The sequence below is a fragment of the Saccopteryx bilineata genome, chromosome 4 (assembly GCF_036850765.1).
Source record: "Saccopteryx bilineata isolate mSacBil1 chromosome 4, mSacBil1_pri_phased_curated, whole genome shotgun sequence".
NCBI lineage: Eukaryota > Metazoa > Chordata > Mammalia > Chiroptera > Emballonuridae > Saccopteryx > Saccopteryx bilineata.
This window is the reverse complement of record NC_089493.1, coordinates 193,529,361-193,545,441: the sequence shown is the minus strand read 5'-3', so window position 1 is coordinate 193,545,441 and position 16,081 is coordinate 193,529,361. Positions and strand designations below refer to the sequence as shown.

Below are 16,081 nucleotides of genomic sequence, written 5' to 3'. Positions count from 1 at the left end.
CTTCTCTATTTATATATGGGTTTCTCATTCATTAAGAGGCATTATTTATATATACTGTGCATTAGCTTAGTTGTATGTATTCCAAATTTTTCTTCTCATCTGTGGCTTACCTTATTTGAGCTAAACATTTATATGGAGTATGCACCCTAATTCTCAGGATCACCCTATTACCAACCAGATTTTACAGATAAGAAGTGAAGGAAGACACAGGAGAGGTTTAGTTGATCAGCCAAAGTCACAGCATGGAGAAGTCACAGGCTGTGGGGCTTCTGCATCCACGCCCTTAGCCCCTAATTCAAGACTGTCCCCGTCACATCTATCACACTGTGCAGTGATCGTCTCTCCCCTCCCCTTCACTGAGCCTTTCCTGCCAGGAACTACGGAACGGAAGAGTGAATAAATGAATAAATGAATAAATGCCCGATGCTGTAGGCGAGGCGCCATTTTACTTGCTCAGCTAATATCACCCACCAGGTGGCAGTCACAGCTGCCAGATAAAAATCGTCTCTCTTCTTCTACCCACCCCCCCACCTTAAAGAAAGAACTCGATTCTTATTAGCAAAGAGCAGCCTGAATTCCAACCACGATTCTTTAAGGTACTTGGAGAAAATGCATTTCTGAAACACATGCACCTGGGCTACGTGGCCCTGACTGCTGGTCCAGGGCACCTGAGAGGTACAGGGCACGCTTGGCTGGTGCATGGCGTCGGAAGACCAAGAACAACTGTGTAAGATGCCATTTCAGCCCACTAAAGACCTGATTTCCTCCTCCCTCCCCCACCCCTCATTAAGCAGCTGCAGGGACTGAGAGGAAAAACGAAGGATGCATATTCCTAGTCATGAATTCCATTGGGCCAGCCCCAGGCATGGACAGGGACATAGGGTTCTCAGAAGAGATAGCCATACATGACTGTCAGGAAATGGCCTTCCTACTTCACCTTCACTCTCCACTGGTTTGGCCACATGCTTCTGGCAGCTTCCACCACGTTCCTGAGGGTGGAAAGGGAGCCGGTTCCAAGGGGGCAGGGGCTGGAAAAGTCCTAGCTACTGAGCCGGCCTCAACTTTCCAGACACCGACTCCAGGACTTGTCCCACAAGGGAAAGGGCCCAGACTGATTCCATGATTGGGGAGGCAAGTAACAGAAGTCTATTTGTTTTAAATGAGGAAGTTGTGATGGATTTTAAACGCAGTTCTCTTTTGCAGATGGCCACCTGTGGCCGAGACAGTTCAGAATGAGAGGTTCTGTGAGTAATCATGCCTTATCTTTGTAAGGTATGATCTCTGAGCTCCTCCCAACAACTCCCTCTGTCGGGGGCGGGCATTACATTTCACTAGGGCTCAGAGAGCTGCATAACTCACCCAAATCACATTCGTGGGTGCACACACACTCACATACACACAATCTGAGGGCTCAGATCAGGGGTCGGGAAACTTTTTGGCTGAGAGAGCTATGAACGCCACATATTTTAAAATGTAATTCTGTGAGAGCCATACAACGACCTGTGTACCTTATGCATTATCCAATAAAAATTTGGTGTTGTCCTGGAGGACAGCTGTGATTGGCTCCAGCCACCCGCAACCATGAACATAAGCAGTAGGAAATGAATAGATTGTAATACATGAGAATGTTTTATATTTTTAATGTTATTATTTTTTTTATTAAAGATTTGTCTGCGAGCCAGATGTAGCCATCAAAAGAGCCACATCTGGCTCATGAGCCATAGGTTCCCGATCCCTGGCTCAGGATCCAAGTCCTCCTCCAGAATGTAAATGCCAAGAGGACAGAGTCTCTCTCTCTCTCTCTCTCTCTCTGTCTCTCTCTCTCTCTCTCTCATCCCCACAGTATCCTCAGGGCCTAATCTGTGCAAATATTTGAAGAAATGAATGACTAAGTGAATGAGCAAACTCTGAAGAGAATTCTCTCTCTGGGACTAAAGGAAAATTCTACAACAGTCGATTCCAGCCTCTTGCTCTGTCTGGTCTGCCGGGGTTTCAGAAAGACTCAGCTCTTTGCTCCTCACCTCCATGCTCCTGCGTCCTGGGTCCCAGCAGCTTCCAGTTTGGGAGGCAATGCCCACAACCCAGCCAGGCTCTGCTCTCAGGGTACCCACACTCACCCTGACCTTGACCCCAAGATTCAAAGATCAAGGCTTTCACAGGGACTCAGTTCTTGCTTCTCCCGTGTGGTCTGAGTGTTTTGCATTCCCCCAGGAGTCTGTTACAAATGCAGAGTCTCAGGTTCCCAACAGTGCTGAGTCACAACCCGCATCTGAACCATCTCCCCAGGTGAACTTGGTGCACTCGCGCCTCTGCGGGCTCCAGCGACTTTTATCAGGCATTCCGGTCTCTGTTTCTCCTGTGAAATACCTGCCCCCTGGGCCCTCCTCCTGGTGCACAGCCATGCCCTCAGTGGCAGTTCTGAGAGCAGGGCTGGGAAAGAGAACTAACCCCCAGATCCTGTGACTCACTCATTTAGCAAACATGTATTAAGCACTTACAATGTGCAAGGCACATGACAGGTCCTGAGGACGCAAGTATGAGTAAGACAATATTTGTGTCCGCCACCCTCCTACCCCCTCAAAAAAAAAACAGCTAAAGAAATTACATATAGTGATAATTGCATTGTAGCAAGTGCCACCCTGAAGGAGTGCTTCTGATAGCAAATCAATCAATTGTGATGATGGTCTGATGGCATGTCAGGGGGGCTTTGGAAAGGGTGATTCAGGAAGTCTTCCTGGAGGAGGTGATGTCTGAGCTAAGTGTCAAAGGCAGAGTGAGGAGCCAGCTCTGTTCTGGGTTGAGTTGGCGATGGGGGAGCAAGGGGGGTGAAGGGAGCAGGGCAGCAGGTCATTTTTCACCAAGGAAATAACAGGCAAGAAGACCCTGTCCCAGGAAGGAAGGCTCGCATTAGAGGAAAGGCGAGAGGTTCACCCTGGGTGGCGGGAGTGCAAGCTGCAGAGGGAGAGGAACAGGAGACAAGGTGGGGTGGGCCCAGGCCAGATCACGCAGGGCCAGCGGGCTTGGGACAACATGGGCAGTGGATGGAAGGTGTTAGCCAGGCAACAGCACAGCCAGGTTTCTGTTCCCCGTGAGCTGCAGCGGGGAGAGAAACTGCAGCGAGGTGCCGGCCAGGGGCTCTGCTCCCACCCTGCAGGGGAAGAGGCAGTCGCCTAACTTGATCCTGACCAGTGCTGGAAGCTGAGGACCATTGTCCCCTCCATAAGGAGATGGCGGGGTAAGGGTTGGGTGGTGTATGTAATAGCTCAAAGAGGGAAGAGACTCTCCCAGGGTCGTTGCGGCCAGTAATGGCCAGATCTGGGACAATAATGGCACTGATAATGGAAGTCTCTAATGTTTGTTTAAGTGCTTTTCACATGATTGCTTCATTCAATCCTTACCTCAGCCGGATGATGGAGAGATTATTATTTGCCCCTTCTGACCCATGAGACAACTGATACTCAGAGGTTACCTAATATGGTCAAAGTCACTCGGCCAGGAGTAGCAAAGGGACTGAAATCCCAGGCGTCTTACCCTAGAGCCATGTCCCTAAACCCAGAAATACTTGTGTTTGGGGTCGGAGCCCAACTTGGCCTGACCTGAAAACCCAGGTTGCCTGTACTTTGCAGGCACACCGCGCCTGGGCCCAGCTCTGCCTACATTTGCTGTTTAGAAGGGCCAAGGGGAAATAGTTGAGGAACTAAACATCCATTTATATTTCCTAAAAGGCATCATAATTGAGCTGTCAGCTGAGGGACTCAAGGCCTTATTTTCAGCTCCCATCCCATTCCTCTTTGCTCGCTTCTTTCCCCGCAGAGAAGGAGTCCTGGCTCCTCTCAGAGTCGCCTGAAAAGCTGTCCCAGGACAGTCCCCTGGGGAGGTTGGTCGCATGGGCAGCACGCCGCTGAGGATCCTCCAAAGTGTTGTGCCTGCTCTTCAAGTGGGAAGAGAGAAAGAAACCCGCAGGCACTGGGCTTTCTCCGTCACCATGGCAACTGGCGCAGGCCGAATGCGGCAGGAATCTCCACGAGAGAATCCGAATCCGTAGGAGCAAAATGCCATGTGGGAAAGCAGCACAGAGGGCTCCCTCTCCCTCTCCCCGCCCCCGCAGCACAGGGACCCTGCCGCCCACTCCTGCCCCCAACCCACCTCAGGAACTGGCACTCTGTAAGAAGAGCGATAGTAATTACAGTTCCCGCACAATGGTGCTGCTGCTGCTGCTACTGCTGCTGCTAACAGTTAATAGGCATGGAGGACTTCGGGCTAGACATGGCGCTCGCTGCTTCAGAAATAAAGTAAGGCTGGAGCAGACCACAACTTACGAAACTGAGGGGGCTCTACCCTCCATAGGTAGTTCAGAGGAAACACTGTTACAATATAGAGTAAGTGTAAGGAAAGCCACGAGTCCAGTTTTCCTCCCTCACGCTGACTACTGTGTCACTGTCTCACTCTGGGAGAGATGAGACCAAGACGTGTGTGTAAGGCTGTACCCTGGTTATAGTGTGTGTGTGTACGCGCGCACGCGTGTGAGAGAGAGAGAGAGAGAGAGATGTGAGGTGCTAGTGGCTTCTGGACACAGAATTGCATTTGATAATTGAATTCTCCTTCCCTTCTCTCCCCCCTAACCCACGCTCCCTCCCCACTCCAGCCCCCACCCCTGGAGGGGGTGCTGACCCTAACTTAAGTAGAACACCTTAGGGGACCAAGTCTGAGGCCCTATTTGCATCTCTTCCAATCTTAGAATTTCACATTTGGTCCTGGTTACTAGATTCTTTGGATGGCAAAGAGAAAGCTAGCTGCCGATGGCTCTTCTTTGGCTGTGGCCTTCATATCTCCCCCAGGAGGACGCTGCACTGCAAATCCTGGGTCAAACGTTCCAAGCTGGTTCTTCCCGGCTCCACGGCATCACATCTGCTCGGGAACAGCTGTTCTGCTACGGCAGAGATCAAAGCAGCGCATGCCAGGGCTCCGGTGCTCTAAAAATGGCAACGCTTCTTCTCTTTCTTTTTTTAAATATACATAAATAGTCAGGCGTATACATTCTCTGCAGATATCTATTTTAATGACTCTGACATCTCAGGCTGGAAGCTAAATATTCCAGCGTTGTCTTACAGTTCCCCAGGACACACAGGAAGACTGCCTCCCCACCCACCCAAAAAGGGCCTCCCCCTCCCTGGTTTTTCAGGACTATTTTTCTGAGATTACAGAGAGCAAGCTTGCAGGGATTTGAAGGCCGAGATGCGTGAGAGGATGCTTGATTTCTGCACAGGCTATGTTGCTCAATTCTAGTTCTATAGGAAGAAGTAAAACCTTTTCTTCTCAGTGGGGTTTTCCTTGAATATATATATTTTTTAAAAACCTGATGTATTTATGTATAGATGTATCTAAATCTATCTGCCTGCCTACTCATCCATACATCCATCCACCCATCCATCCGACTAGATACTTGTTCTTGGCACCCATGTGATTGCGGTTCTTAATCCTCTGACAATTTAGTGGATGACATGGGATATGTTAAATATTGTCAAAGACATCCCAGCCAAACAAAATCCTGTGGAGAGATGATGTCCCAGTGGGTTTGTGAAATGGTATGTATCCTTTCAGTATTACTTCTCCGTGCCTGTGTTTGAATCCTGGAGTTGCAGATGGGTTCGCCGCTCTGAATGTCGGTCACCGTGAAATGGGCACCTGACAGTACTCGTCTCCCAGGGATGTGGGAGGTTGGAAAGGAGAAGTGATGGCAGGGTGCCCTGGGCTCGGTAAGCACTCCCATGTGAGGGGTGGTGATGGTCCTTATTATCATCCTCCCTTCAAGAACTAATGGTTTCTGGAATTTGGGGGGTTCATCGTACTTGTTTTCTGCCCCAAACTGATGTCTTTCCCTGGTGGTGAAGTTGGAGAATGGATATGCACTTAGAAGTCTGTGGTTCCTCGCAGTGCACAGAAATGACATTTAAACTCCCTTGCACCTACTCCTAGAAATGTACCCTCAAGTCTGGTCACTGAACCACAGACACACATTTAAGGGACGCCAGTGATAAAGACAGGAACTGCAGAGCTGAACCGGAGCCCCCTAGGCCTGATAGGCCAAGGAGCCTCCATCTGGCCCCCTTCCTGGGCCTCCACTACCCAACTCCAGGACCTGGAGCACATCTGGAACCAAAAGTCAGTGCTGAGTCTCCTCATGCAAGGAATCGCAACCCACACTCACGTTCTTTAGCAAACAGTCTCATCATCCTAGCTCTAAAACTTCAAATATGGTATCTTGCCCCCAGGTTAGATTTAGAAATGAAACTCTGGTTTTAAAACAAGCCCGACTTAAAGAACAATAACCCGTCCGTTGCTAGTCCAGGGGCAGTGAGGTGGACAGGGGGAGACTCTGGGATTCGGGAGGTGGGGGCTGGAATCCAGGCTGCACTGCATAGCACGTGCGTACCTCCCAAGTCCCCCAGCTGCTCCTCAAATACTGTTTCTCCCACGCTGTTTCGTTACCATGTGGATGAGCTGCTGTAAGAATTCAGCTCTTATTTATATCAATGAGCCTATGGTAAAACTGGTTTCCTTATACATTGTTTTGCTTAAAATCACAGAACCTACAGGACATTTGCTTAATGTCCACAGAGGACATCGAGGACTCACTGTACCTTATGTACACAAGGGCCTGAGACACCAGCGATCAGCTATCAGAACCACAGCATCCCATCACTGCAGAGGCGGGAGAGCTGAGACCCCTGACAGGAGGCCACCACACCTCGCCGCGCAGGCCAAGCCCTCCACCAGCAGGTGAACACACGGGGGCTGCTCTGTTTCCCCTCCAATCAGAGCGGCGAAGTCCTCTGCAGTTCCTTCCAAAAAGGAGCCTCGGGTCTCTTGTGATCCTGCCTGAAACCCTTTGTCTGGTTTCCCAGACTTCTAGGGCCGCCAGCTCTCTTCTTGGGAAACTTGTTTCAGAACGAGTTTTCAACACCCTCTTGTCTTTAGTGGGTTCGAGGGGGTCTTTCTTGGGTATGTTTTTTTTCTTCTCTCTTTTGGTGTTGGGGAGGGGGTGGCAGAAGAGCTGAAAATAATCTCTGTAAAATGGTGACATTTGCTTGATCACAGTGACATTTCTCGGGTATCAGAAGCCTGCTTACCGAAATAGAATGCCAATGGGAAGGAGCACGAAGGCTCGGGCAGAGCTCCCGGCTCTCGCTCGCTCTGATTCACCCCCCCACCCCCACCCACAGGCAGTATGCTCTGACATTTAATCAGGTTATCAAAAGAGAAACCAGGAGCGCTCCGCACTCACTGCATTGGGACGCCGCTGTTTGTTCACTTTAAACTTCCTAGAGACAAAGTGTACTTTTCCAACTCTGATCACCCCACTGAATCACAATGAGACACTTTTTTTTTTCTCCTCCCCAGGCAGCGAACAATGGCACACACCCAATCTGACTAGAAAAAGATTCGAACTTAGAAAATATCCCGATGCAATGCAGGTGAGCTGAAACAAAATGCTCCCTAATAAGAAACCGGTTTGGGGCAGCTGGGTAGAGTTCGTGGTAGGGCACAGATGTTCCTTTTCTGAATTCTCAGAGGTTATTAGAAGCCTGTGGTCCCTAGTCTCAGAGCAGGGAGTCGGGGTGCTGGGGGGGCATTTGCAAAGAAAAATTTTGAAGGAGGGGAATGGTATGGATCATGAGAGAGAAAGCACATCGTGGAAGGGCAGAGTCCAAGCATAGGTTGTTTGTCTCAAAGTGCGTTTGCTTTGCTATTTCCAGGTAAATTCTGGCTATTGCCAACCAAAGCTTTTGTGACCTGGTCCTTCTGGGGACCCTAATCGCTGCTGGTTCAACCCTCAGGAACCCGCACAGCCGGAAGCGCTGCATATGGGGAATGACAGGACCAGAAGACCTCAAAGTCTCTGTCTCAGGACAGCTACTGTTCCTGCTATTCTAGTCTTAAGAACGCTATATTCAAGGTTAAAAAAAAAAGGCAGTATCAAATTTGAAAAAATGTGATCTCAGTGTGATATTTTGTTACAATAAATCTTCAAGTTAAAAGTTTGAAAACGCAGTTTGAAATATAAATATTAACACATTACAGTACACTCGGCCATCCGCAATTAATGAACCCAAACAAAGGTAAGATATGAACTCACATGCTCTAGAGAGGGTCATCCCCGAGGCCATGTCCTACGCGACCTTAGGATCTACGAAGGAACCGCAAGTCAAAGGAGACTTGTTAACCAAGAGCCTCTTGCCGGGTGGCCAGAAATCCGGCTCTTCACTGGCAAAGACCCAAAAGTAAACCTCCCAGGCACGAACCCTCTCTGTTAAATAACAACACCTGTTCCCTCATCTTTATGGATAGTTGGCCGTAAGCAGATGACCCGAGTCCCGGGCTAGGCCCGGAAAACATACTCCAGACCAAGGATGAGAAGACCTGGCTGCGTGGGCGGGGCCACGCACCGCTGACGTTTACGGGCTCCCACGAGCTAGGCACCCTCACAGTTTGCTCTCGTGTCACTGAACCTCCTGCGGCTTGTTCTGTCTTGGCCCAGGAATATAGTCTTAATATTATTTTCCCAAACCACAGAAGCGTAACCTACTTATGTTGAAAAGAAATAAGTATATTAAAAGAAAGCTGAGTTAAAAGTTTTATTCATTCAACATCTCACATTACAAATATTTAAAAATTATATGCATACTGGTATAAATAGTCATTTGCAAACTATTTAATAACATTAATTTTCCACTAGCACTTCAACAAATGAACTCTTTTAAAAAAGGAACTGTGTTATATAACTTAAGAGTAGAACATACAAAAATAGGAACTTAACGTGAAAATGACTTTAATAAAAAATGAATTACCCTTATTTAAAATGCTATAATAAATACTACAACCTCCCCATACACAGTAAAAACTATATGGAAATTCAGCCAAGTAGTACAATTAACTGACATACTTAAATAACTTTTCCTTCTGATATATGAGCAATACACTGGAAAAAAAAAACATTAGGGATTAGTAAAAACTAGACACCCACTTGCTAAAAGTTTCACTTCCAAAAAATATAACAAAAATCTGATGAAAATTATAAAAACTAATTATACTTTAAATTTTAAAAATATAAAAAATAAAACAGTTGAATACAATATTGTCCCAATTCTTACAATGCTATCAATCACAGTAGCTTTAAAATAAGATAATAAAATAAAGCAAATGACCAAAACCTCTTTTATTCCATTTTTAAAAATAATCTCAAATTTACATTAGTAGAAAGATTGATTTCTGATTCTTTTCTTTAGAAACACCAGCAAGAAAGAGGATTACTCTTAACAGTAGAAAATGACATTTTTAAATGTCCGCAATTAAAAACAAAGAACTACACTGCAAAGATCTTTCAAAAGTTTGAAATAAGTATTGCACATAACTTGAAGTTAACTTGCCACAATTCATCACATTCAAGTTTTAAATCACCTTTGAACAGAAGATTCAACTCTTCAAAACAAAAGGGGTGAAGTATCAAGTCTTTCCAACAGCACTCTCATAAAATGCTAGAGTCATTCACCGCAAGTTTTATTTTGCATTCTGCAGAGGTCTGTGTATGGAGAAGTATATATATTTTACCAAAGCGTGGGGACCAGAGGGGCAGGGCGAGGGTTCCTTTACATAGAAAATAATCAGAAACACTTTATTGTACATTGCAAAAATAACCATGTAATTACTCTGTAACTACATTGTAAGTACATGGCTGGTGCCATGCTAGTGCGCTAGAACTACATGCTTGGTACATTGAAGTGATACCCTAAAATCTGTAAACTAATTACATGTTAATTATGTTTTGAGTTACATGGTAACTCCCAACTACAATCCCATGTTATCTGAAGGACATGTAATCGATAAAGTTCAGAGTAATAGATAATAATTGTTTATGCCCTGTCAATTGAAGTGTAACCAAATAATCTGTAAACACACTTGTCACACAATCACAAGTAAATATTAGTAGAATAGCGATTTCTTACATTAGTCATGCATACTAACATTACACACCTGTCCCACGGCAGGCTGGTTTTTTTCCTTTATGTATAATTTAAAAGAGCAGACATCTCTGAATCAAACACTTAACATCAATTTATTAATATTACAAATGGCTAAACATTCACCAAAATGTCTGCGTTATGAATAATTTTAAAAACTTAGTAAGAAGCTGTAGACAATTTTGTTATTTTAAATTTCTACCCTATGCTTATGCATTTAATTTTTTTTTTTTAGGAACTACAGTGTTATCTGTCATTTTCATGCGAATTGTTTTCATTAATTTGTGACTTTACATAGACTATTTCTTTAATTCTAGGTACACCAATAGCTGGTGCTGGGGAAGGATGTTTAAGCAACATGCTTTCTCTTCTCTGCAGACTCTAAAATAGCATTACCAGTGCACAACATTCATAATTTAAAATGTATGCAGAGCACTGAAATGTATAAAAAGCAGAATATAAGAAAATAAAATTTATTAAAATTATTTATATTAAAAAATGAAGTATATGAAGATCTCTCAGTAATAAAAGTACAAAAAGCTACTCTTTGCAATATGAAAAATTGAGGTATTGCATAAAGAGATATCCCGTCAGTGAAAAATGTGCCTAAAAATGTTCACTGTTGGAAAAACAAGATATACAAAAGTAGTGCGTAACAAATATACATCATGTGCATGACAAAATAAGTTAGCTACAAAACACTGTACCGGAGTTCAGCAGGTCATGTACAAAGGGAAAATTATTATTCAAAGCTAGTTCTCAAACAGTGTTATTTCTTGTTAACTCATCACACCTGTTTACTGAGTAGGAACAGCACAATAGCACACCCCAAGCCACCTACAAGCGTTTAAAAGAAGAAAAAGAGGCAAATGAACATTCCACTTCGAATTATGGAGTTCAGGAGAAAAGAAAAAAAGTCCCTGACCAGCTACACAAGAGCACCCTCCATCCGCATGACTGCTTTCAGTATCTGCAGGGAATTCTTGAAAAGCAGCTCCGGTTCTAGGTTGGACTAGTAGGCAGCAAACGCCTCCATTTTGACCTTTGGAACTTAACAGGTATGTAGTATGTAGTTCATTAAAGCCCATCTTTAAAAATAAAGGACTGCTTTTCCTAAAGATAATCAGTAGGGGGCGTCAGCCAGGTGGTTCCACCGTAGTGCTGGGGCAAGTCTTTGGTTTTGAAGGATCCAAGATGGTACTGTTAGGTAGCACAACTAGCAAGATTGCCATTAGATCTTTTAAAATGTTTTGCACACTGATAATAATCCTTTTAATGGTGGATAGGGCATTTAATAAGATAAAGTCAATTAAAATAAAAGTTACTTCCATGACTTCTACTTCAAGAGACTATTTTAAGTTTACCCCTGAAGCATACTGTTCAACACATAATAACGCCTTTCAAAGCTAGAATTTTATTTATAATAAAGCATGCATTACTTGATGAAGTTGGCACTTCAAACACTGACTATGTCCCATGCTAAGTTCTGAAACTGTAATGTTATTTTATTTTATAGGAAGAGTAAGATAAACATACGTCTCTTTGCACAGATTTACACAGTTACTTAGTTCAACAGTGCAAAACACTTTGCAACTACTTAACATTTTTTAAACTGGTTTTTTTTTCTTTCATTTTCTATGTTACAACTAAATTACAGGATACCCAAAGTAACTTTAAATCTAAAAGTAAGCCAATCAGCAGCCAATTTGTGTACTGATTTTGTCTTCCAGATTTGGCTACGCTTGTACTACAACACCAAATCAGAAATGATCTTCTTGAGGTATCTCTAGATCTGGTTTGTTTTTAGCGTCAAAATGGAGAGCAAAGGCTGCCACCTGATGAGTGTTAGGAAGTTAGGATATAGAGTTTCTAGAAAACATCAAAAACAAAACGTATCCGTTTGTTCTTCAGGAGAGGGAATGCTAGTCTTCCCACCAGTTGTCGTTCATTCTAGCTTTGGTAGGTTTCCTGGGGCTGTGGCCAGATAGGTACGTTTAAAAATAAATAAGTGCACTCCCCTCAGTAGTAAATTCCCCCAGTTTTTACATTCTAAATTTTTTTAATTGGTTAAAAGAAAGCAACCCTAGCTCTGCCTGCTTGACTCTTTTGTTTCTGGTGCGGAATGGCTGAGACAGGATGAGATTCCGACTCAGCCTCTAAACCCTTAAAATGAGTGGTCGTGCTGCTTGGATCTTGCTCATGCATTCGCGTTTGCTTTAACATGCTCTTTCCTGTTAATAATTGTTAACTTCCTCCACTGCTGTTAAAAGAATAAAAAGGGGGCTGGAACAGAGAGAGGCAACAACGATGGAAGGAAAGAAAGAAGGCAGAAGCACTTCCCTGGGGGACAGACTGTGTCAGGATAGACTGATAGGGTTATTGTCGCATGGTTATTTTAATAAAAGTATTCTTATATGTTATATCATTAACAATAATTTAATTAAAAACCCAAAATACTCTATTGTTTCATTTCTCTCTTAATATTTCTCTCTCTCCTCTAAGAAAACGTTGCAAGAAGTTCGAACCCTCTCGCTCTCCAGCAAACAAGAGAAGGAAACTCCCAGCAATATGACGGCAATCTGAAAAAGGAGTTCAGACACACTGTTTTCAGTGACCCAAGAATCTACAAAACACCTATATCATAGGTCATCCTTTTCATTATGCTATTGTTAAGTTACAGACTGCTACAAAGGGCATGCCGCGTGAGAGGGCGAGGAAGGGCAGAAAGAACGGAGAGTGCACTTAGCGCGGGCTGCAAGTGAGCACTGCAGTTCTCCTTCAGTTCCAGCGGAATGAAATGTGCCGGGGACGGTCGCCGCCCTCCTTCACCAGGGGCTTGTGGAACTCCCTGCCGGCCCGGGAATGAATAGCAGCCCAGCAGTATTCACAGTAATACTGCAGACAGGTCACGTTAGCGCAGAAAAACGGAGCGAACTTTCCCCCGCAGCGGGCCCCCTGACACTCATCACACAGCTGGTCATCCAAGACATATGGCTTCACTTCCACCTGCAATCACAAACAGAAGACAGGGTTCCCGTTCCTCAGTGGCTGCACCAGGCTGCTCTTCCCTGCGTGCGTGGACACTCCCGCCGCTCTGAATGAGTCTGTCCCAACGGGCCCCTGAAGAAGGGTCAGGAAGTCTCCTACTGAAACTAAGAGTCCATCCTTTAGGAACCCAGTCAGGTTTCTACACCTGTCATTTTACACTGCTCTCTTATTAAATAAACACTTTTCAAAGGAAAAAAGGATTCCACCAGAAATCCAGTGGAGGCAAGCAAACATTATGGAATAAACCCACAGGAGAGCTTTCACAGACACAAACCAGCGTTTTGATGAGTAGACCTGGATGTTCATTATATGTGCAGTAGTAATTGAAACAAAACCAACCAACGGCTTCCCAGTTCTACAAAACAGCACTTGAGTGGTTCAATCAGAGGGAAGGTGCCTAACTGCGCCAAGAGCCTCTGCGAGGTAACAAAGCCAGGCCTGGTCTCTGCTTCCAGTGTGCCTGTCCTGGGTCACAATCACAAAGTGGGACCTCGGGGAGACAGACGCAGCTCTAGCACTCACCCTCAGAAACCCTGTGTTCTTTGTCAGTGAGCAGGGTGTACTGGAGTCTAAAAGTCAAAGGTACATTTATAAACCCAGGCCTGGTCCAGTGTTCAATAGGCCAACCTGTCATTTGAGCCTCTCAAGTATTAAAAATAACCTGGCGATGAATTCGCCAGTGAGAACAGAATTGGTTGTTTTGGTCGGGGAGAGACGCTTGGCTGAAACTCCCTTACACCAGACCATCAGCACCGCTGGGGCCATCGGTTCTGACAAGGAATCCTGACAAGGTGAGCTGGGACTGAAAGGAGAAGCGTGACGTGGGAGACAGAGGGGGGACATAACCAGAGCACTATTAGGCATTTGGCCCCGAGGCCATCCAGAATATCTACAGAGCGGCAAGCACAATGGTGGGAGAATCTCATCGGAGAGTAAAATCAAGGCTGAATGTCTAACGACTAACCTTACAGCTCTGAGACCTGTGTTGGAACAAAGCAGGGAAGCCAGAGAGACTGTACTCAGACGTGCATATTTTTTAGTGTAAATAAAACACAAATAGGCAGGTTACCATCCACGATGGCTAACACTGCTGCCTTCTTCCATGTTTACAACAGAACCTACACCTTTCTCTTTAACCTGTTCACAGTACAGCGTGATAACCACTATGTCCTTCAACTCTGTACTGCCACTGCCACGGAATATATAATACATGAAATAAAACACAGCGTTACATGTACACCGCTACTGACGCAATGGTTTCTATACAGTGACCAAGAACGTCCCAGTACGATCCATCCATCCTTTCTGAGCACGATGCTTCCAAATGCTGGATTTCTAAGTCAGTCCTAACGAAGTGCTCGTCTACCATGAAACAAGGAGCCGACACCAGAATGCACATCAACACGTTGTTTCCTTCATATCAAGGTCTTTCTATAAAAAAATAAAAGCCAGCTGAACTGAACATTGCTTCCGTTTGCAGCTGATTCCCAGGCTGGTGTAAATGCCTATCTCACCACAAATAGGAACGAACCGTTTGCTAGTGGCAGCCGGTTCCCAGACCACGCTCTAGCTACCAGACCATAAACTCATGAGGTCAGGGACTTCACGTCCTAGGCACGAAATCATCTGCTGAATTGATGGAATACAAAGATAAGAGATAAATCTGTGACTGCAAAGAAATAAGATGCATCCAATTCATTACAAACCAAGGAGAGGGTGCTCCTCGACACTTCCTCCAGCCCTTTACTTCAGAAGATCAAGCCCACAGGAGGAATCTTAGTGCTGGAAACAGCGCTGACCCATTCCTACCTGACTTCAGGTGGCAGGTTAGGCTACAAATGTAAAGATTCTGACTTCTACGTCCTCTGTTATAATGAAATGTTTCTAAGACATGCAGTCCTAGAGGTAAATTTATTCAACCATTTTTTACCCATTGGGATATAGGGCTTGTTGAGGTTTCAGAATGTCCCGGGACGGGGGAAAAAGGTCAGGAGACCTCAAGGGCATTCATGTTTGTAGTCCTTGATATAAAAGAGCAGAAAGAATCTGCTAAATACTGACAGACTGACTGACTAATAATGAATGTAGGTGACAGCTTAGGAAAAATTAAACTGACTCAAGTAAATGGATACAGTGTTCTGGCCAGGCTACTAAAAAACTAGGAGGTAGAAGAAATTATAGAAATTCCTGGATGTGATATAGAACATACATCTAATTGGTCCTATAGGCATAACTGTCAGCTGTCAGTTTACTGTCATATGAAATTCCCCCATTCCAACGTTGGTAATGACACACGCAGAGGGCCATCTCTAGAACTTTCCCAAATGCAGTGTGGGCCTTACCCGTTTATCTATCTCTCCGTGCTGCAGCTGAACAAAGCGGGCGCTGATAGCAGCTATGTAACTCTGCTGATTAGAGAATGCGACGCGCCCGGCTCCCTTCGGGTACTTCAGCTCAGGGTCCGTGTCGATCCCAGCGTAGCACACGCCTCCGTACAGCCGGTCCATGATCATGGCAAGCTCCACTACATCAGAAAGACGCAGAGGGTGTCTGACACCAGGAATACTCATTGGGCTCACCCAAGGTTTCAAGGAAGGCAGTTCATCTATACTCTGAGCTCACATCATTATAATAACTATTAAAATCAAACGTTATTACAACCAGTTGTCCAATTATCTTTTAACTAAGGGCAGGGCTCTACTGGGTATTTACTCATGTTCTCTTAGTTTTCACAGCAACCCTATGAAATAGGCAGTAATTTCTTGGGGAGACTGAGGCACAGAGAGGCTAGTCAACTTGTCACAGATGGCTGAGGGCAGTGCTGGATGGCATCATCACCCAGCAGATGATGCTGGCACCATCTGCTCTATGCTATGTCGCAGTCAGATATTTACCAGTTAACAAGGTATGGCTTAATATAAACAATCATTTGAACACTAGAAAACTGATTGGTAGGTTTTTTGTTTGGAGGTCCTTCTGGCTTATTTCCATCGAAATCTTGTTACCTTGTCTGA

General features: G+C 44.9%; 1 protein-coding gene across 4 annotated transcripts in view; it reads right to left on the bottom strand.

Annotated features, from left to right (window-relative positions):
* Positions 1 to 9,202: 9,202 nt before the first annotated feature.
* The window catches only part of CPEB4 (cytoplasmic polyadenylation element binding protein 4), a 57,692-nt gene continuing 50,813 nt past the window's right edge, over positions 9,203 to 16,081 (bottom strand). For all 4 annotated transcript variants that reach the window (XM_066273310.1, XM_066273311.1, XM_066273312.1 and 1 more), the window contains 2 exons: positions 15,410 to 15,591; positions 9,203 to 13,025 (listed from right to left, as the gene is read on the bottom strand). In XM_066273310.1, coding sequence (XP_066129407.1) covers positions 12,798 to 13,025; positions 15,410 to 15,591 — 410 coding nt within the window. In that variant the 3' untranslated portion in view covers positions 9,203 to 12,797. The remainder of the gene's footprint in view (positions 13,026 to 15,409; positions 15,592 to 16,081) is intronic.